The 22,801-nt window shown below is 37.3% G+C and overlaps 4 protein-coding genes across 4 annotated transcripts; 2 read left to right on the top strand and 2 right to left on the bottom strand.

The window, feature by feature from the left end:
• The first annotated feature begins 47 nt into the window (after window positions 1-47).
• SPA2 (SPA1-related 2) lies at window positions 48-7,348 on the top strand. Its single transcript, XM_068449694.2, has 8 exons — window positions 48-379; window positions 869-2,377; window positions 2,469-2,626; window positions 3,480-4,317; window positions 4,605-4,751; window positions 5,582-5,899; window positions 6,069-6,128; window positions 6,331-7,348. The coding sequence occupies exons 2-8, from the start codon at window positions 953-955 to the stop codon at window positions 6,520-6,522; spliced, it is 3,138 nt and encodes a 1,045-aa protein (XP_068305795.2). The 5' UTR covers window positions 48-379; window positions 869-952; the 3' UTR covers window positions 6,523-7,348.
• A 464-nt stretch (window positions 7,349-7,812) lies between these two features.
• Window positions 7,813-11,258, bottom strand: LOC137711592 (uncharacterized). The gene is made up of 4 exons (XM_068450847.2): window positions 10,835-11,258; window positions 10,634-10,729; window positions 8,366-10,427; window positions 7,813-8,233 (listed from the first exon to the last, which is right to left on the bottom strand). The coding sequence occupies exons 3-4, from the start codon at window positions 10,335-10,337 to the stop codon at window positions 7,947-7,949; spliced, it is 2,259 nt and encodes a 752-aa protein (XP_068306948.2). The 5' UTR covers window positions 10,338-10,427; window positions 10,634-10,729; window positions 10,835-11,258; the 3' UTR covers window positions 7,813-7,946.
• A 2,322-nt stretch (window positions 11,259-13,580) lies between these two features.
• Window positions 13,581-14,904, bottom strand: LOC137710952 (protein HAIKU1). Its single transcript, XM_068450123.2, has one exon. The coding sequence runs from the start codon at window positions 14,760-14,762 to the stop codon at window positions 13,827-13,829; it is 936 nt and encodes a 311-aa protein (XP_068306224.1). The 5' UTR covers window positions 14,763-14,904; the 3' UTR covers window positions 13,581-13,826.
• Window positions 14,905-18,028: 3,124 nt separating this feature from the next.
• LOC137710788 (CMP-sialic acid transporter 1) lies at window positions 18,029-21,845 on the top strand. The gene is made up of 8 exons (XM_068449915.2): window positions 18,029-18,320; window positions 19,133-19,216; window positions 19,400-19,614; window positions 19,757-19,835; window positions 20,228-20,397; window positions 20,784-20,970; window positions 21,233-21,310; window positions 21,424-21,845. Exons 1-8 carry the CDS (start codon window positions 18,270-18,272, stop codon window positions 21,565-21,567), a joined length of 1,008 nt encoding a protein of 335 aa, XP_068306016.1. The 5' UTR covers window positions 18,029-18,269; the 3' UTR covers window positions 21,568-21,845.
• Window positions 21,846-22,801: the final 956 nt, after the last annotated feature.

A 22,801-nucleotide genomic window follows, 5' to 3' on the forward strand; every position in this document is an offset into this window, starting at 1 on the left:
ATTTGACAGGCTGCTCCTTGTCCGCGTTTTGGATTCGGAAAATTACCAACCTCCATTTTTGTGCGTCCAAGAAATTTAGTAAATTAAAACCCACAATTTGAGAAAAAGAAAGAAAATAAAAAAGCGAGAAAATTATCCGAAATTAGCCAAAGCCGAAAGATATTTGCTTTTCCATTTCTGGCAAAAGAAAATAGCATTACTTTTACACTTTGGGTTCTATCTTTTCACTTTATTTCTTCAGCTTTGGCTTTCTCCTTGGGGGTTTTGAGCTCGGCGATTTCTTCCGGTTTTTGCCCATCTGATTCTTCCCTGCTTCCGAGAATTGAGTCGTCGGCGTTTCTTGGCTTCGCGTGGGAACTGCTTTTCTGCTTCAATTCAGGTGAGTGTGTGCGTGAATTGAATGAATTTTGGATTTTCAATTTTACTTTCTGTTTGGTTGCCGAGAAAATTTGGGATAAGAAATGTTGGAGGTGGCATATGTTATCTTATATTATCAGCTCAGTTAACTTATTGGTTACTACTTGTTAGTCTAAGGTGAGACTTGAATTTCTCTGTTTTTGTCTGTAATTTTGATATTTGTGTAATTAACTTATGTATCAAGTGTTTGTAATTAAGTAGGATGTTGCTGATTGACAATATGCGTAAATTAGGAATTTTGATCAATTTTGGTTCTCTTTCTTCTGTTTGTTTATGCTTTTGTGTGTAAAAATCTGGAAGGCGTTTGAAGGTTGATGAACGGATCATGAATTCCAGTTCAGAATGACTGTAACTATATCGAAGCGTCACCGTGAAGATGTGGTTGCGTGCAATTGTTTTTGCCTTTTTGATAGTCTTACAGTTTTGATGACTTTTTGAGGAATACTTTTAGGTACTTGAACGCGGTCTCTCACTGGACAAATCCCCTTATAGAGGGTTGTGAAGAGTTTTGTTGAATGCAATCAGTATACACATCATGGAGGATGCAGTGGCTGAGGAAGTGACCCCATTGGATCCAGCAGAGGTTGCACAACTCCAAAGGAAAGAGAATGACTACTCACTAAAATCTGAAAATGGCAACCCATTGGAATGCCAAGAGATGCGTATACCAGTTGAGGGTGATTATCCCTTAAGCTCACGACATGAGATTTTAGAGAAAGTAGATATGGCCGGCTATGTTAACAAATTAGAACACCCATATAGCGGCCTAGGCTTTAGGAATGATGTTGGTTTCATGGAGGAAGAGCTAACTGTGAGGAATTACAGTAGTTCAAACCTAGCCATGCTTGATACATCAAACAATCAAGGAAGAATGCAATCTAGGCAGAACCCGCAACAACATTTATTTCAGCTAGCAAGTGGATCAGGAAGTGGGAGTTCACAAGTCAAAACTGCAGTCAAGGATACCGGGAAGGCAATTTCCGGTGGCTTGGAGAATGAGGGGGCCACATCTTTCCCTGGTTTTTGGAATAAAAGGGAATTAAGTGACAATCACTATGACGTTGTGGAAGAATTGACAAACATTGAAAATACGGGGGCTTCAGCCAACACTTATGCAGGTATTCGGACAAAAATCCTATCTAGACCAGGATTTTCTGAGTTTTTTGTTAAAAATACACTGAAGGGTAAGGGTGTCATATTGAAGGGTCCCAATCATGAGAATTGTCACATTGAATCTAGAAACCTGAATAGTTTGAAGGTGGCCGGTGATTCTTTGGTAGCTTCTAATCCAACAATGAGTATGAATGCAAATGTCATTACGCCTTCTTCCAATGGTGTGAATGTCGGGCTTAGGGGTGGTGGCTCTAATCATGATGAAAACAGTTTGAGAGAATGGCTGAATATTGGACGTCCTAAGGCGAATAAAGTTGAATGCTTGTATATATTTAGACAAATAGTGGATCTGGTGGATAATTTTCATTCTGAAGGAGTTTCTTTGCCTGGATTGCGACCTTCCTTCTTCAAGTTGTTACCTTCAAATCAGGTTAAGTATGTTGGCTTACCAGTCCGGAACGAGATGCTTGAGAGTATGAGGGATAGAGATACATCCCTTTCAGAAAATAATTCAATCAGGAAAAAGCAAAAGATAAGTCAGAACACTAGATTGCACTGGCCCCAGTTCTCTAGCACTGCCTACTTCATGCATGATAATGTGAATACCAGCCACATCAACATCACTCGTTTGCAGAACAGAAGTGATGCATTTGATGAACATAATCCAAGAGCAAGGCATGAGATACGTACCATATCCACCAATCCTCATATGGATTATGCAGCTCAGCGGTTTACTCCAATAAGCGAGCTATTGGAAGAGAAGTGGTATGTTAGTCCTGAGGAACTCAGTGAAGGAAGTTGCACAATTTTTTCAAATATCTACAGTCTGGGTGTTCTTCTTTTTGAGGTGAAAATTAGTGTTTCTGCATTTGACACATTATATTTCTCTTCTAAATTGATGAAAAATCTAATGGATTAATTTGGGTCTTTGCTTTCAGTTACTTGCTCATTTTGACTCAAATAGAGCCCTTGCTGCCGCAATGTCCAATCTGCAGCACAGAATTCTTCCCCCAAATTTCCTGTCGGAAAATGGTAAGGAGGTTGGATTTATTATGTGGCTTCTTCATCCTGAACCATCTTCACGCCCAACGACAAGGTAATCCCAAACCCTTGTCATGTTATTTCATAACATTTTAGTTGACCTAAGCTACAGAGTTTTTGAATTTATGAGTGTGAAGGTGTGCTATTCCTTGTAAATAGTTTTGAAGGTAATATTGGAAAGGAGTAATATTTAGTATATTTGTTTCATAAAAGATATCTTGTAGAAATTAGTTGATTGAGCCATAAGTCATAGTGTCAAGGGTTGTCCAAATAGGTGTTATATGTATGTATTAATGTATGGAAAAACAGAGTGTTATTGAAATGCAACTGGAGAAAATTGAAGACCATTAACAGTATGTGAAACCTGAATTAAAAAATCTTAAGCCCATACCCTATTCTAGGGCTCCACTATTATAGTTAGTTGATTAATATTACTTTGAATCACAATTGAAATTAACCTGGGTTCATGTGGAGGATCTTTTCAGGAATTTTCTCAATTGTCAATAGAAACTTGTGGATCTTGGGAAGTGCTTTTTCTTCTTTTAGAAAAATAATAATCGTACTGAGGGGTTGAAGCTTTGTATGTGAACCTCATTATCCTTCAGTTTTTCTTTTTCATCAATGATCTTCCGGTGTGTTTTGGATGTACAAATGACTAGAGTTTGATGTTATAATTCTCTGTCAATACCCTACTGAAGTGCACTGAGGCTCCTTTAGTGAATACTTTAGTATAATCTAACTTGATGAAAATTTTGTTAGGTCTGTAATCGCTTTGGTCACTCCCAACATATATATATATGTACTCTAGTGCACTATCCTGACTTCTGATTTTATGATCATTGTTTTTTTTTTTTTTGGGCGACGTGATCATTGGTTTTTTTTGGGCGATTGATCATTGGTTATGACAGGCAAATTCTACAATCTGAAGTAGTTAACAGGTTACAGGAGGTTTCTGTAAAAAAATTGTCATCTTCTGTGGAACAAGAGGATGCAGAATTGGATTTATTATTGCATTTCCTTACTTCTTTGAAAGAACAGAAGCAGAACCATGCTGCAAATTTGATGGAAACCATTGGGTTCATAGAAGCAGATGTTGAAGAAGTGGAGAGGAGGCACTCTCTAAGAAAACCCTTGATTGATTGTGGCTTGTACGATGAATCCCTCAGTGGAAGGAAATATATGTTCGTGAACAAAGAAGATTCAAGGTCAGAGGTGCTTTCTCCATTATTTCCTGTTCCTAGTTCAAATGAGTCGAGGTTGATGAAAAACATAGATCAGTTTGAGAGTGCTTATTTCTCGATGAGATCAAGAATTCAGATTCCTGAGACTGATTCTAGAATACGCAGAGATAAAGATTTATTAAGAACTCGCAATAATTGGTATGTGGGAACAAAGGATGAAGACAAGGAGACATGCACTGATCGACTGGGAGCCATCTTTGATGGTTTGTGTAAATATTCGCGGTATAGTAAGTTTGAAGTACGTGGCATACTAAGAAATGGAGATTTCAGCAGTTCCTCTAAAGTAATTTCTTCTATGAGTTTTGATCGGGATGAAGACTATTTTGCTACTGCTGGGGTTTCAATGAAAATTAAGATTTTTGAGTTTAATGCTTTCTTCAACGATTCTGTTGATATTCATTATCCGGTGATTGAGATGTCAAACAAATCAAGGATCACATGTGTTTGCTGGAACAACTACATCAAAAACTATCTGGCTTCATCTGATTATGATGGTGTAATCAAGGTGTGTATATCCTGTGCTATATTCACGGTTTATGTTACTAAAAAAACTTAGTGATGTTTGAATGTTGACCTGACAGCGTCTGCATGTTCATCCATATGATATATGTTTCACAGTAGTCTAATAGAGATATATGACTGTTGAGACTTTGTCTATCCATGTCTTTTCTCATGGATTTGTTTGTGGCTCATTTTCCCAAATATATTATAAAAAAAGTGACTATTGCTCGCCCTTATTTTTAATGAATTCTTGCATTGCATTTAACGTAATATACTTATATGGATATCCAGTTATGGGATGCCAGCACTGGTCAAGAGTTTGCTCAATACACTGAGCATGCAACGAGGGCTTGGTCTGTAGACTTTTCTCAAGTATATCCAACAACATTAGCCAGTGGAAGTGATGATGGTTCTGTGAAATTGTGGAGCATCAACGAGGCATGCTCTCTCTCTCTCTCTCACACAAGATTTGCTCATTTTAAGACTCAAATTTACTATTGTGCGTGTGTTTTTGTATCTTTTCTATTTTGTATAAATCACAGGATTTGCTCAAATTAAGACTCAAACTTACTATTCAAGACTCTTTCTTTGATTTCTTATGATTCTTATATAAATTAAATTATGTTTGCTACTGATCTATGTAATAGAGCATATTTGAGAAACCCTTAAGAGCGGTAAGGGTCTCCATGGCCAGATAATATGGACATGTTTATACATTTATGTCAATTTAGGATTTCACATTTTGTTTTAGGTCTAAAATTTATGTTATGTAGGCCTTGCTTAATTTTTGTTGGGACTTTTTTAGCTAGGATTTGTTTTTATTATTATCAGGGGTTTCGTCATTAGCTTTATTTGTTACTGGGTTTGATTACCAATAACAATAAGGCTTATTATATGATAGGCAGTCCAAACCCGGCCAAGACGGAAACTGTAGTCAGGAGAAAACAACTCCTAATAGTTAATAAATCCCATTTACAATCAAGCCCCGACAAAATATAAAAATTCCAAAGTTGAAGTAGAATATGATATCCTTAATTGACATAAATAATCCCTAATAACATCTTTCCATATGATCTGCACCAGTGCCTCAACATAAGTGCTGGTGGGGCTTTTGATGCTCAAAATATAGCACTATCCCTGTAAAGAATGATGCCTGACATATCTGTCTTTCACTTAGGAATGTCTTCATTTTAGTACTGATTATTGCTTAAGATTATCTGTGATGCTTCTGAAATCCCTTTTTTTATTGGGGGGAATTTTCTTTTCAGAAAAACTGTTTAGATACCATCAAGCACGCTGCAAATGTATGCTGTGTGCAGTTCTCTGCTCACTCCTCTCATTTGCTGGCCTTTGGGAGTGCGGACTACCGCACCTACTGCTATGATCTTCGTAATACTAAAATTCCATGGTGTGTACTGGATGGGCATAAGAAAGCTGTAAGCTATGTGAAATTTTTGGACTCGGAGACCCTTGTTTCTGCATCCACTGACAGTACATTAAAGCTATGGGATCTTAACAGAACCAGTATGAGTGATCCATCCACCGATGCTTGCAGCCTAACCCTTGGTGGGCATACTAATGAGAAGGTTGGCTACCCCACTAATTTTTTTATTGGATCTTTATGCTAGAATCTCTTTTATATTCGTGTGATTTTGAGATCTGGATAATACTTGCTCTAACTACCTTATAACTGTCTGACCAAGTTTCTTTTTCTTGTTCTCTGTTGGTTCACACTTCGGATGCTTACTCCCCCAGAACTTTGTCGGGTTATCCGTTTCAGATGGTTACATAGCATGTGGTTCAGAAACGAATGAGGTACATGATTAATTCCCATGCACATGAGCACTTGTATTTAATAAAATGAACAACTAATGGGCTTCTAATTGAGTTATGGGGAAAATTTTAACCAAAAAGAAAAGTAAAAGGAATTGAAGGCGAGGTAGTGTGCTTGTGTGAGATGTACGGTTTAATCATAGTACAATCAACTACTTTAACTTTCTGTGTTGATATCCTTCAGGTTTATGCTTACTATAGATCTCTGCCTATGCCGATCACTTCACACAAGTTTGGCTCCATTGATCCTGTTTCTGGAAAGGAGACTAATGATTATAGTGCACAATGGGTTTCGAGTGTCTGCTGGAGAGGGAAATCAGGCATGGTTGTCGCTGCCAATTCAGACGGGTGTATAAAAGTGTTACAGATTGTTTAAGAAAAAGGTAACCCCTTTGACATCAATCAGGAAGTCACTATCCTTTTGAAACCTTGTTGATGTTTTGTTATTCCCTGAGTTTTCTTCTGGAGGCCGTTTATAAAGTTGAAACTGTAAGTTCATACAGAGAAGCCCTAGGAAGTAAGTTGGAATGGAGTCAGAGACTATGAAATCTTAGCGCATCTCGGGTTCTAGCCACATCCTTGTTTGATAGGGGCCAAACCGACTAAATGATTGATGGTGTACGTTTTAGCTGCAATATAAAGTATCTGAAGGACATCAGCTGGTTGTGAAAACACTTGGAATCTTCAAATCCGAAGATTGACGTACCAGCACGAGAGCTGACAAACTTCAAACAGTGCCGTATTGCGATAAATAAAGGAGACTTGAGGATCGGTTTGTGATACTCGGCTTCAAAATTTTTTTAACTGTGACCGAATGTGAAATCAGGGAAGCAGGTTGCAGATGAATATACTCTTGGAGCAGGTTTGTCAATCATTTTCACACCAGCTATCACATAATGTGGCAAGCCGGTTAGATCGGAATGTATGTGCGGTACAACGCTCTTCTTCGTATGGAGCCATATGACCAAGCTGTTTGTTGAGAAAACGTCCGGAAAGCATTTGCAACACTTGCAACGAAGACGATCTCGGTTGAGTTGTATTCAGTATATAGTGTAGAAATTATGGGTCATCTGTTGTAAATTCTCGGCAATTAGATTTATAGGACAACCCTGTTTTTGGGAGACCACAGAATTGACTTTGTATCTCATATGCGATTGCGCAATTATATCTTTTATTTTTTGGGTGGGGCTTTGTCAACTTAATTTTATCTTGCAGCTATGACATGCTGAATTCTAACTTGAATTAGAAACCGCTTTCTTCGTATCGTGATTTCCAAAATTTACCTAATTTGCTTCTTTTTTCTTTCGTTCTTTTTTTTTTTTTTTTGGAAAAAAAATGATATTATCTACATTAAGAGAGAGGAGGTAGGTTTAGCCTTACAATGAGCTAGCAATAATGCCGTTCAAATTCGCATTTAACGAAAATCGAGCAAACGATATTATCTACGTTAAAGAGGAGGCATAATCTAGTTCAAATTCGAATTTGGTGAGAATTGAACGTAAGAGCTCTCACTTATAAGTGAAGAGGAATAACACTAAACCGGGTGCATGAAAGACGATACGTGGAATTATGTTCATATACCTATAACGGTAAGAAATTTAAATTTTACAGATAAAGAGAGACAAGAAGTCACTGTTTCTAAAAAGGAACTAGAATTTTTGTTAAATGGAGGGGAACAAAAACTGATGTGTACTTGATTGAAATATATCGTGTTATTTTTTTTTTTTTTACAGTTAGCTAAACTCTATTCGACGCCAGCAAGTTTCTGGTGTCAAATATGTGATGTGAACCAAAAGACGCCTAATGTATCTCCGAATCCGAGACGTGTCCGCCCGTTCTGTGCCTGCTTCCGCTCGTACTACTCTTTGTGCTCATAGGACTCGGCAGTGGAGGGCTTTGGTTTGTCTTCATACCGCGTAGACATGGTTTTGTTGGAACCGAAAGCTTTGCTGGTGGAAGTTTTGGTGAAGCGAGTTTTGGTGGCGGAAGTTTTGGGGATGGAAATCTTGGCGACGGAAGCCTTGGCGTTGAGAGTCTTGGTGTTGAAAGCCTTGGTGTTGTTGGTGTTTTTGATGTCCGTGTGTAACCTGAATGAACAACATTTTTCCAGTCAAAGATTGTTAATGGTGAAAGTGCAGAAGCCCTAGGGCTTAAAGTAATCTGCTGATCAGTATTTCTTACGAGTACAGAAATGAATTGAGGTGGAATTATTGGCTGACCTGAGGCTTTTCTAGCCATCGCCTCTTGACGTTTCTTCGCAGTGAGAGTTCTCTTCATTGGAGCCTCGGAACAAACTGACCTTAGATCATAAGCGGACCTCACATCAAAACAAACGGACCTCGTTTCGCTTAGTGGTACGAATGGATCTTCTGCAATGGACACAGTGTCAACGTTGCCATTCGGAGATTCTTGCTTGAAATTTGCGGATGTTGTATCACTTATGGAATCCAGACTCCTGATTCTCATGATGCCAGGGCTAGTCTTCTCCTTCTCCCCAAGCCGGTAAGAGAACATTTGGAATGGAAGTTGCGATATCGAGGATAAATCAGCGTACAAGGCAGCTGAACTATTCTTCAGGAACCATGATTCTATCTCGCAGTAATCCATAGGAGGGGATTGCAGTATAGGCTGATCGTCGTCGGGGTTCAGAGTAAGGAACTTCTTTATGTAGCGCAAAACGCGACAGATGGACGAGAAGCTCAGGCGCTGAGATGGGTCACTGTGCCAGCATCTCTTGGTTAAATTGACAAGGTATTTTGGTGAAGGGTATGGGAAGAGAGGCCTCCCTCCTGCTCTTATAGTGTTACTCATCTTGTCCCCTTGAAGATGTGAATCTTCGAAAGGAACTTTCCCAGTCAAGAGCTCAAAGCAAAGCATCGCGAAGCTGTATACGTCTGCTTTCTCCGTGTATTTGGAACGACCTTTGTTTCCTGGTTGCTCTTGCTCAGCTAGGACTTCCGGGGCACACCAAATCAAGGGGTTGATTTCGTTCTGCTGCTGTGATTTTCGATAAGTAGGTTTGTGCACGCATGATAAACCAAAACCTGAGACTTTTACATGAAAATAGCCTTCTGTGCAGCTCCTTGCCTTAAGAAAGACATTCAAAGGGTTCAACTCCCCATGGTAGATCTTCCTAGAGTGGAGATATTCCATGCCTCTTGCAATCTGAAGCATGATATCAACCACTACCGGGAGTGAAAACAAAACCTGCCTTCTTGCACCGCAGTTTTCCTTCATGTAGCAGCGCAGATCCTTGTTCATCAACTCCATAACAAGAAAGCATTCCTTCTTCTCCTCGTCATAAAACCCAGAAAGGTACTGCAGCACATTGGGGTGGGAAAGTGTGAGTAGAGTTGAAATCTCTGAATTCAAAGGTTCAATATCCCCGAAGAAGTGTCTCATGGCAAAGTTCTGGCCCAACCACTGGATCTCCTTGTACTGCGTTCCCCCTCCTAACCGCCGCCTGACATGGTAATCCGCTGATCCCAGTAAGATTGAGCTCGGAAAGAGCTTCCCATTTAAGGTTTCCGACCCACTCAGTTTCTTGAGCAGTAAGTCTCCAAGCTGCTGCTCATTCCTCGTCGAACCAAAGGATCCTGAAATCTTTTTCACCTTAAGAGCTTCAACAAGCCGCCATCTATCTTCCCTCCAAGCACTCTCCAACCTGTTGCAGATCGACTTCGGGACCAAATACTGCTTCCCAAATCTCCATTGGAAAAGTTTGGGGTCATTCCACTCCCTGTCATACTTCCTTGTGAGCAGAACCCTCTTCTTGTGCATCTCCTCCTGATCGAGCCCCGCAATCTCTCCAGCATTCTCAATTGCCTCAATCACGGCTGCATAGTAGCAGAACAAGTTGTGGATGTGAAATTCGACGCAGTCCTTGTTCTGATGTAGGAGGATTGTTTTGCCCCACCAGTTTTTCACATCCATGCAATGCCGAATATAAAGCTCCCCTTCCTTGAAAACCCTGTGCAGCTCCCTCAGAGGCTGCTCGAGCGCTTTCCATTTCGTCTTCTTCTCTTCGAGTTTTAGGTTCAACTGGATCTCCTCTCCGATCGTGTCAAACGCCAACGTGAACGCATCATGCAACAAACAGCACTGGCACTGATTGATCAGAATCTCATCTCTCAACATCATCAGAGCCTTCATACTTCCCAAAACCTCTCCAATATGCCGGAATTGTTCCATTCCGGCTCACACAGCGAAAAACTTCCCGATACAGACAGCAATCCGGACAGAAATCAAGCAACCAAACTCCGATCAAATTCTCAAGATCCTCTGCCAATACAACAAAAAACAAACACACGAAACGAAAACAAGGGTTTTAATTACATTTGATCATCAAGATTACAACTTTACAACCATGCATCAAAGGATTCAAAACCCAAAATTGTTTCATCTCATTTGAGATTAATTAAGAAAATAAATTAAGAAAATTGAAATTAATTAAAGGGTTTTCATCAAATTAATCAATAACTACGTACCCTGAGCCAAAATTCGAACTTTAATTTCTCTTTTATTGGATGCAGTAATATCCAAATGAGCCAATCCACGTCGACTTCTGACCCTGACCCAAAAATCTGATCAACCCGACATCAATTGGAATCAAATCAAAAGATTAAGGAAACTGAAAAGAATAAGGAAAGAGAAGAAACCAGATAACAATAAGGAGAAAAATTACAGACCGTTTCAGTTGCTGTTTCTGGTATCTGGTGTCTGGTCGGAATTTCCACCCGAGTCACGGTCAAGCATTTATCTGAACCCCCTCCTGATAAGGCGGTATGGTGGTCACTGGACAGAAACCGAATCTGAACCAGAAAAATGATGAAACAACGTTTGACGAACAGATACAAAAACAAGTAACGGATTTTCCGAGGCAGCCGTTTGTCACCTTCCGTAACGATGTTTTTTTATTAATTTAAAAAAAAACCGAAACACCTGACGACACAAGAGGAAGAAGAACGGAACGAACAAAAAAAATGGAAAAAGAAAAAGCTGCAATCTGTTTTTTAATTTTATTTTTTCTCTCGAACGAAAAAAAAAATTAACAAAAATTAAAAAACAGACTGCAGCTTTTGGGGGAAAATTAAAAGGAAAATGGAAAGTGTTGAGGGGCAGAGCGGAGGCGTTTGGGTCCGTTTTCTCTGGGACTGTATTTATATTGTCTCCCGCGTTTTTCGCGTTCCTTGAGGAGAAGGATGACAACGTCTTTATTACGCTGTTGCCTTCTCGGTCTGCGACTCTGTACTCGCTTGTTTTAGCGGGAGAATGGTCCGACGTCGTTCTGAGGTGGGCGTAGGACTGACCGCCCAGTCAAAAGACTCAAGGGTCTTATTTAGGGTTTCAAGTTGTGACGAGGTGTTTTCTGTATGAGTAAACTAAATTTGGTATTCCTCTTCAACTCGTGATGAGATACATGAGCAATAAATTTACACAAAAGGACTTGAAAAATGATATATTTGAAAGTTAAAAATTAAACATTCGTTCTGAGTTAACTCAAACGACGAGAGATTGAAAAATAGTAATTTTGAACTTTATTAATTTCAAAGTTTTAATATAACTAGAAATGAATTCGAAAAGAGCTTGCACCCAAAGTTCCTGCTTCGATTCCCTATTCCTAATATCCATGTTTGAATATTCCATCTGTAATTTAATGTAAAAAATCGTTGATATATCAAATATACATATCTTAATATCTTGGTTAAATTTCCATCCATATTTTTTTCCACATCACGACGTTACCATTGTTCCATATGTTCCAAAGCTTTCAATTCAAACGAATTAAATTATGTCAATTTTCTTTCAAGCCGAATGTTTTATGTGAAATTAGCTTGGATGTGGCAGGTGACAGCATCCAAGGGTCATGGGGTGCGCGGCACGTTATAAACTTGGATTATATTAATTGCTTGATTTTGACGGTAATATTATATTATACATGGAATATGCGATTTGACAAATTTTTTTTTTTGTTGGAAAAAGATAATATAATTAGAATTTTTAATAAGAATTTTTAACCAAACTAATCTTCAAAATCGACATAATTTCTAATTTTGGGTTTTAAGAATATTAAAATCGATTTTGTTCATCATCAATTATTTTGATTCTTGTACGACAATCTTTATTAAATAAGGATAATATGATAAAAATACTTTTAATTTATATCAAATCATTTTAGTCCTTTGTTTATTAAATTAAAGATTATTTTTGTCATTGTGACCTTTATTTAACAATTTTTTTTAAGAAATGATTAATAGTAGACAAACTTAGGAACCCTTTCTATTGGTTATTCATAAACGACAAACACTAAACCAAGAAGTATCCCTTAATGGCATAATCTAGGTGGTCTAAGTCAATGGGGATATGCCACGTAGACCACTAATGGTTGTTAATGAATAAGTCAATGGAAGCACACGTTGAACAATTCAAAACTGCTGCAGAGGAGAGACGGCAATTACTTAGTATATTTAATTATCACCGGAAATGCATTAATTAAGATTTAAGATGTGCTTAATTGCTTTTTTCAGTTGTTTTCCAACATAACATGTAGTAGGACAAGTTGCGTGCAACGGCGTTTATTTTCTGCCGATAAACATAACACCATATTGAAAAGAATACAAGAATTCCCCGTCGAAAAATTGATAAACGAAATCCGTAAATAAGACTATATATTGTGAGACTTCTAATAGAAATGAGACCTAATTTTATGGTAAAATACCCCACACCTAAAGCCACACGCTTGACGTGCAGTGCAAGTCGAAAACAATACGGTGGTTAGTAATTTAGTAGTAGACCGACGTCATAAAAAAGTGATGGAATGGCGAACAAATAAATCGCATAGCAAATTACACACAAGCAATACCAAGTTGGCATGCAACCGAAAATGCACAAATAATCAAATAATTATGTTGATACATTCGACTAATGAAACGTTTTATAATTAGTAAACTATATTTAGTGTCATAACCTACTGCACCCTTTCTTTCTTCCCAAGACTCTAGACAAGCATCCTTTTTACAACCATGTAAAATACTTGAACAAAGTGAAAGAATGCTGCTAAGACGAAGGTAGTAAACACAATTCCGCCCGCGCGATTCGTGCAAACAACTTTCGTGAAACACACCGAAATTACATCATATATCTTTCGTAAAAAGAGTCCATTCTGCAATTCATTAAACCTCAGGATTATGAATTTTTCTGTACACGACAATTCATTCATCGCGACACACCATTAAGGTATTTAATCTAAAAGCAGAACAGCAATGAATAACTAAGAAAGGAAAATTATGAGCTGATCAAGCAAGATATTATTCATTGAACGTATCAAGGTACAACAAAACTATAATTGCTAATCCGAAATTCCTTCCACATGCCGGTTAACTGAGGAGGAATTAACAACAAACTACAATTTAATCAAAATATTACAAAATTACAAGAGATCTAAGATATCAGCTGATGATACAGATTCGAGATTCGAAAAGTTTGCAGAGATGGTGTCAATGAAAAAAATACAGAAGCGAGAAATAAACACTACAGGTAGCCTAAAGAGCCCACTTAAACTACCAGTATACAATATATTTTTCACAGAAGAAGCTCCTAGAAGTAGTCGATCAGTCCACATAAAGAAATAGCTCAGGGGAAGGTATGGAACTCACATGCTTATCAGTGTTGTGCCAACTCTTAATGACCCCTCCATCTTGGACTTGAAATGGGGAAAAACCCCGAAGGAGATAATGGAAACAAAATGCCGGGAGAAGGTGGGGGTTGAGGCCCTGGACCTAATAGCCCTGATTGGCCCATGGGAGAAAACTGAAAATTGGGGGTCCATGGTGGAGGAAACTGTATCCCAGGTGAAAGCAGTGGATAAGGTGACCGTGGAGACAACAAGTTCATGTAACCCGTTGGGGATGGCAATAAAAACTGTGAAGTTGGTGACGGTAAGAGGGGAGGACCATTCATCTGTGGGTGCTGTAGATTAGTTGCATGTGGCCCAGGGCCGTTCATTCTTGGGGGTGGGTGAGCAGATATGGATGGGTTAGGAAGTAAACCGGTTGATGGTGGCTGAGACTGCATCTGACCTGAAACTTGTGGTTGAGGCTGAGGTTGGTTTCCCCTTGGAGTTAGATCTAACATCGAACTTTGAAGGTACCGCATATATGCTGAGATAGGAGACTCAGCTGTATTTTGCCACATTGAATCTCCAGGTGGAAATGGCTGCATTGGTGTCGGTGATGGATGTCCAACCTGAGGAGGCCTAACAAAGTTATTATTGTAGGGAACCTGTGGTTGGCCTGCAGGAAGAGGAGCTGGAGGTGAGTTTAAGGGTCTATTGTTGATAGGCGTTAATGGGGGAGGTCGAATTCTCTGCAACCGCATACTTTGGGGCTTTGGTGGATTCTGGGGAGGTCTAGGCAAAGGTTCCTGTGATGGCGAACCAGTAAGCTGCTGAACAATGTTCCTGAAATCATTCTTGCTTATGTTGTATACCTGAGGCTGAGGTTGTTGCCTTGCGTCATTATTACCAAATTTGGGTTGGTGCAAAGGACTCTTCCTTATATTTTTCCCCATTTTGTTCACACCCAAATGATCATTATGCATGTTTGCAGAGTTATCCATTTTGAAGAAACTCACAGATACTCACACCAGCTACCAATTTAACTTTTGACAATGTCCCACAAAGTCAAACCATTCTGAGACTTTGAAACTGCAGCCAAAGCTTGAAATTGAAGCTCAAACCACTTCCCAGCTCCTTGAATCTCAACTTCAACTAGGCCAACGGAAATACACGTATTTGGCTAAATACTTTTTTGGTGAAGAGACCAGATACCTCAGCGTTGCATGTTAGAAACAGAAGCACAATCCAATTCTCTTTTGGCAACCTGCATGCTAAAAATTGAAGGTCAAGTAATCCCCTCCAAAATAAACTTAAACAAATACTAATTCCCTATCTATTATCATATCTAATATCCTACTTGAAAGTAAAAAACAAATCAATCATCAGCAGAAACGGTAGAATTCCTAATTATAAATTCCCCCATAAAAAAACAGAAATTCAAAAATTACAGTAACTAACCTAAGGGAAATGAAACTAGTGTGTATTCATGATAGCTGTCTATAAACTGATTTGCGTTAGTAAATGCCCATGTTTCATTGTGATTATTTTGTGTTTGGGTCCAATTTGGTTAACCTGTGTTTGACATCGAATGCTAAACCAACTTGTGTATTTTTTGGTTTTATTTGTAGAAGGCAATGACCAAGTCAGTCATATTCTTTCAATGATTGTTTAAAAAAGGTTGCAGGGGACAAAAGTGTCCTCCCCTATAACATTAGGCCACCCCTATCTAACCACAGGCTACTAAGAACCAGTGCTTTTATTTTTTAATCTATATCAATGAAATGCTCATTCCTGCCATATTTTGATGAAAAGCTTTACTGTGATTACTATTATGATCTTAACACAAATTATAGTTAGAATAAGTATTTTTGTAAAAGTCAAGTTACTAACTGTACTCGATTGGTATTGACTGGAGGAGAACACTAGTTTAGTATAGAATGGAAAAACCTATTGGTTCTAAGCCATCTATGGTAAGGCCCTTTGACATCACCGCCTTGGCTAAGAATTCTTGATCTGATTACAGAGAGATGATAGCCAACCACCAACAATGTTGGAGGGAGCTAACGCTCGAGGGGGCACCCCCTCTCTCTGTTTTTTTTTTGGTTGTCACCAAATGAGGACTCAATAGACGTACAAACTTTCCTTCAAATCCCTAACTGCCCCTTAACTTCTTTATGTTTTCCTTCTGTCACCATATCCACCTCATATAACATTCTTCTATTTTTCCGATTCTAAATTTTGAAATGGAATACAATATACCTCAAATTTCTCTCAATTTTTATTTCATAACCTCATCTGCTGCATATATTAATAAACCAAAGTAATTTTGTTAGTGTGGAAATCTAATAAATTACGATTCTTTAGTTTTGTTAGTTCAAGTTCAATTTACATTCACAGCAAGCAACCAATACATTAACAGAAAGAAAAAGGTTGAGATTTTAACCTGCAGGTTCAGCAAAAGCAACCAACATCCCCCGATTCAATGGTCAACTCCTTCTCCAACAAAATAAACCCTTCCTACGTTACACAAATTTAGAGAAATTAGAATCAAACTAATAAAATTGAAGCCAAAATTTAAACTGAAACCCTTCAAAACCCTAACTGCAACCCGAAAATGAAATTGCAATTGACCCTTTAACTGAAATGACAACCCTGTGGGTTCAAAACCCCCCAAAGATATTGAAATTAAGCAAAACCCTAATTCCAAAAAATGAAAGTTGACCTCATAGTGATGTTACCTTAAATTTGAGTTCGAACTTGAAGAGGGAGGATGGACTCGTCTAAAATTGCAAAGAGTAGACGAGGCGGGTGGATGCTTTTGATCCAATTTTAGGGTTTTGGATTTGGGGAAATTGGGGGTTTTCAGGATAGGTGGTTGTGGTGGTGTGGTTGCCGGTGTTTATGGTTGGTGGGTGTGGTGGTGTGGTCGCCGGTGTTTATGGTGGTTTTATGACTTTCGAGGAGAGAGAGAGAGAGAGAGAGAGAGAGAGAGTCGTAGACCAAATCACGGTCCAATCAAAAGATGCGGAAATTGCTTTAGCTAGTCGTTCCTTTTTTTCAATAACCGCGTGAGACCGTATTGACGGTAGAATTGGTTAAATTTGAAATTAAATGATGTGTAATTATTAAAAAAAAATAAAAGAAAAACTAATGGAAAAAATTTAAAAATTTTAAGTTTAAATAATAAAAAAAAATAAAAGTAAAGTGAATAGTACCAGAATTGACTTTTTAATGTAAAAATATGATTTTTCGTTAAATTAAATAGTACCGAGAGTTTTTCGTTAAAGTTTCGACAAATAAACGCGTTAATTAATATCTAAGTAATAATTTTATTATCAACATTCATAACATTTGGTTTAGAAATTTGATCTCTTATTACTCTTTATCGTACAAATAATCATAACGTGTATTAAGTATGTATAATTTAACAAATCTTCTTAAAATTTTATAAAATAGAAAATGTTTTTTAATAATATTATTCTCAATAAAAATAAAAACATTAATAATAATTTAGTCATTAACGTCGTATTTACAAAATATAATTTAAATGCATGTTTATTAGACAAGTAATGTCAACCTTGATTTTAAGATAATCTCTGCATAATCTGATCCTCCCAAAATCTAATATATATTTTCCTAAGTAATTAGGCAAACCATGATAAACCCTTAAACATTTGAACTCACTCAAAGCAAGTGGTTTTCTACTACAATGGTGGATAGAAATGTTGTTTTTGCACTACGCGAGTTCAAACCCCGTCTATTCCCTAATCTAAATTACATATTAATAAAACTCTATTTGTCAACCAAAACTCCAACAAATTACCACTCTAACCCTCTAACCAAAATTGAACAAAAAAAAAAAAACGTATATTCCCTAATCTAAATTACATATTAAAACTCTATTTGTTAACCAAAACTCCAGCAAATTACCACTCTAACCCTTTAACCAAAATTGAACAAAAAAAAAAAAAAACGTGAACAATTTAGCAATTACGCATAGCACAAATTTTATAAATAAATAAGGGAATAATTATTGGCATTCCAAAAATCTCATTATACATTTCAAACTTTCTATATTTGGAAACACTTCTTATAGAATAAGATTTTTAAGATTTTTGGAATGCCAATAACACTTTCCATAAATAAACTCAACTTTTCTCCTTCTCTTCCTCCCTCTACATTCCCCACGATCTTCTATCTTTTCTCTTCCTTTTTTTATTTGTCTTTTTTTTGTTGAGTTATTATCCGCGTTCATTAATGTTAAGCTGTAGTAAAATAAAAAACAAATTTCTTGGAGATAAAAAACAAATTTTTTGTTGAGTCTAACATCAATCTAAGAAATCTTTGGAGATAAAAAAAATAATAAAAAAAACAACTCAGAAACCCAACTCACTGAACAAGCCAAAAAGCTCTTGCCCGCAAAATCCAATGCCCGAATCAGCGCGTACGTGTTCTTAGCAAAGCCCCAAACTTTACGCGCGCAACCGCTGGTGGCCTGGAAGAAGACGATGCAGTGGTACTTCGTTGCCGCGCTGCTCACCGTCCTCACCAGCTCTCAGGTCAGCAAACACTAAGACTCTGCGATTTCTGGTCGTTTTGTTACTACCGTTTTGCGTTTCACTGTTTTCTGGATCTCTGTTTTCTCTTAATCTCTGAATCTGAGTTCTGCAATGTTTGGATTTCGGACCCAGTTTCGATATTTTGGGCAGCTCAGCTCAAATCAGTTCAAATCGATTCTGTGTAGCGTTAATTTAATTCTCCGTGAAATAATTATTTTTGAGTTTTTGTTTAATATTGATTTAATATTTTCTGTTTGTGTAATTATGTGTTACCCAATATTTGAAATGTGTAATTTTGAGTACCAGTGTGGCAATGGCACATTGATTTCGATTTCCAACTGAAAGATGAATGAAAGAGGCTTTAAATTGTTTAAAGTGTGTGGCTTTGCTTGCTTATGTTTACTGAAAGAGGTGCTGATGGAACTATATCTCAAAACTGTGGCTAATATCTGAGCTGTGAAAGTACAACTGTGGCCGCTACATTTCTCGAACAAAATAATGCGAAGGGAAATATTTTGCTCTTCGTATCTGATCATTGACTAGTTTACGTGAAAATGTAATGCTCAAAACTTGTACCAGATATGAGTTGTTTCTTGAGATCTTATGGTGGATGTTCTCGCGTGTAATTTTGTAGAACTCATGGTCGGGGATCAAATAACACTTTAGCACTTAATGATTTGTATGTTTTATAAACTCCGTAGGGGGTTTGTGGTGTAAGTGCTGGTTTTGGATCAATTTGTTCCAAACATTTACCTCATTTTTCAATCTGTAAGAAATGAGCATTCATTCGTTTATAATTTGATTAATGTCAGGGAATCTTGACAACTCTTTCTCAAAGCAATGGAAAATATAAGTATGACTATGCAACTGTTCCCTTTCTTGCTGAAGTATTCAAGGTACTTCACCATACCTATCTTCATTCATTGCATCATTTAGCTTGTAAAGTCAATGATTTTCCTCTTTAAGCTATCAAATTAGAGATAGTATTCCACTACAAAATGACTCATTTCCTTTCCTCCAATATTTGATGCCTTTTCTAGTTGTACTGATATGTTTCATTGTGGTTCTTTAAAATACAGCTTATAGTTTCCTGTTTACTTCTTTGGAGAGAGTGTCGCATATCACCTTCCGTACGAATGACTACAGATTGGAAGAGTGTGCGCTTATATCCTATTCCTTCTGTCATATATCTAATTCATAACAATGTTCAGTTTGCCACTCTTGTTTATGTGGATACTTCCACATATCAGATATTGGGTAACCTGAAGATTGTTACTACTGGAATATTGTTCAGGTGCCTACTTTATTAGTTTTCGGGGTGACATAATCTGAATGGTTTTCAATTTTTTTTTTCAATTTCTATTTGGAATTTTTCTCTGCCCAGTTATATCTTTGTTATTAAATGATTGATTTATCTGTATTGTGTGATACTTCAGGCTATTCCTGAGAAAGAAGTTGTCAAATATTCAATGGATAGCAATTGTTTTATTAGCTGTCGGAACAACCACAAGCCAGGTGATATTAGAAGCTGTTCTTTTTGGTTATCAAGTTGGGTTTTCTTTTGTTGACTATTCGTTTTCAGAACTGTTTCACGGATGTTTGCAGGGTAACCTGTTGTTGATGGAGCATGTTAAAAAGATATTGTTGTCTACAATCATCTTAACTTTCTATTAGATTCTTGACAGAATCCAGAATATGATATTTTTTCCAACCTCCTAGGATTAAATTGGAATTAGTTGAGAAGAGTGTATGCGTAGGATAAGTTCTTGCTTTCTATTGGCTGACAAAAAATCTGTGATTCAGGAATTTCTTGAATGATGCAATTTTATTACTCTAAAGTTGATAAATTTTGTCCATTAGGACAAATGATTTCTTATTTGTTGATATACTTTTAATTAATCTGTTAGGTTAAAGGTTGTGGAGAAGCGTCATGTGATTCTTTGTTCTCAGCACCAATCCAAGGATATATGCTTGGCATTCTATCTGCTTGTATGTCAGCATTAGCAGGTGTTTACACAGAGTATCTCATGAAGAAGAACAATGATAGTTTGTACTGGCAGAATGTACAATTGTATACGTAGGTATCTTTTCTCCACATCATGCCTTGCTTTCTTTGATTAATTTCAACTATGATATAGTATATTATGACTTCTGAAAGCTCAGGGATGCATTTTCCATTTAGTTCAGTAAGAATTATTTTTCGTGGACCTTGTTATACATTACAACTACAAGTCAGAGGCCTCTTTATGCACTTTTTAGGTTGTGATATAGAAAAAGTAGCATCATTTGTGAACTCATTGCATTGTCTTGTCTTGTGATTAGCAAATAACATTTCTTTTGTTTGAGATATGTACATGAGTTTTATTTACAGCATGATTAATTGTCCATTTAGAGTTGTGGAAAAAAATAGTCCGTTCCTCTGAGGGTACACACTAGATTGGTCTAATGGCAATCCTTTTACAGGTTTGGTGTGATTTTCAACATAGCACGGCTTCTCTTCGATGATTTCAGGGGTGGATTTGAGAATGGACCTTGGTGGCAACGCCTTTTCAATGGATATAGTCTTACAACTTGGTTGGTCGTGCTAAATCTTGGATCTACTGGCTTGCTTGTTTCATGGTTGATGAAGTATGCTGACAACATAGTGAAGGTAATTATTGGAACTGCTGACCTAATTTCCGGTGTTCTCTTGTAATAAGTGTTGTTATTTTAGATGGATGCAACATGTAGTATACTGGTGGTAAGCAATCTGTGTGGAAAGATCAAATATAGGGTTTAGTATCAATCAAGTAATTTCCTTTTTTCCCTGTTGTAGATTCTTTGCATTCATTCTTATCAATTACAACTGACTGCTGACCTGAGTTTGTCTTTCGCCCTTCAACTTACTCTCTTCATTTATTTGCTTCTTTCAGGTGTATTCTACCTCAATGGCAATGCTGCTGACAATGGTTTTGTCAGTATACCTTTTCACTTTCAAGCCCACATTACAGGTATGTTCCATCCATGCACAGATCCGCGCTTTCTCTCCTCTCTCTTTCTCTCTCTGGAAACTACAAATTAGGTTATTAATAAACTTTGGTTCTCGTCCATTCTGTTGTTGCAGCTTTTCTTGGGCATTATTATCTGTATGATGTCACTACACATGTACTTTGCCCCTCCAAACATGCTGGTAGACTTACCCTTACCTGTAAAATCAACCACTGAGAGTCTGAAAGAAGTTTCAGTTGAACGAAAATCAGATTCGTGAAAAGTTGCATTGAATTGCATAAACTGGGGCATAATATAGTTTGGTTGATTGGAGAAGTATCTGTAGTTCAAATCAGAAATTTCTGCCAAAGAGAACGCTTAGTTTAGCTAGGATTACTCTTCTTGACGTTGGAGAGAAACTGATTTGATCACGTACTTGAACAGATTGATTGCTTTTGGCCACATATTCTTGTTTATGTATCTGCTGGGTTTGCCTGGTCAAAGTCTATATGTAACTGTGACTTGTTGAAACATGATCAGGAGATTCATTTCTTGAAATTCTTCATTACTCGAGGTTCGTATCGTGATTAGGGTAACTGTTATTCATCTGAACTGTGACCGGAAGAAATGTTTGCCTATCAGATTCTGATTCAACAACTCCTTGTTTATGGGTGGCTTTTGATTGTGACATTTTCCGGTTATTTGGTGCACAGTTGTAGTATGCTCCAGTGTTTAATATACACTGAATTTTAGCTGTTAGATCTTGATCATTAGATCGTTGATCAATCAACGATCTACAGCCAAAAATCTTGGTGCATAGGACATACCAGAGTATACTAAAAAATCTCATTCTACGTTTTTGCGCTTCAAATATCATTTTTAATGTATCGCCCTTGCTATATTTTTTCCATCTCCATTGACACTTCATACACTAATACTTTATTAGTTATACTATATTGAACATTTTAATAAAAATTTAGAAAGAGAGACCAACTGGTAGTCCGCTTGCTAGGGATGAAATTTTCACTTTTCGTATTAAAAGAAGCCATTTGGACCACGATTGGAGATGGTCTTAGACCACATTATTGTATACCAACCAATCTTTTCCGACGTTGAAATAAACCTCAAATTTGAATTTTTTCTTTGAGTATCGCAAAAAAATATCCTCAATAATAATTTTGGTTCTTGTTTTGCCAACACCAGTTACGCCATTAAAAGATGAGAGTTTTAACAAAAAGCCCGCGGTACTATTCATTTTAACGAAAAACCACATTTTTACATTAAAAAATCAATCCTGTTACTATTTACTTGACCCTTTATTTTGTTCTTATCATTATAACTCAAAATTTTCAAACCCTTTTTATTAATTTTTCTGTAAAAGATTGAATATTAAGACTTTTGTACAAGCCCATAAAATTGAGCTCAAGACCTTTGCTACAGCAATGAGCTAAAAGTGTGACCATAATTGATGGCCGACACCTTCCCTTAGAGACAATGACCTGCAAAATGGATAT

Source organism: Pyrus communis, chromosome 6 (genome assembly GCF_041283825.1).
Source record: "Pyrus communis isolate YQ-2024b chromosome 6, ASM4128382v1, whole genome shotgun sequence".
Taxonomy (NCBI): Eukaryota; Viridiplantae; Streptophyta; class Magnoliopsida; order Rosales; family Rosaceae; genus Pyrus; species Pyrus communis.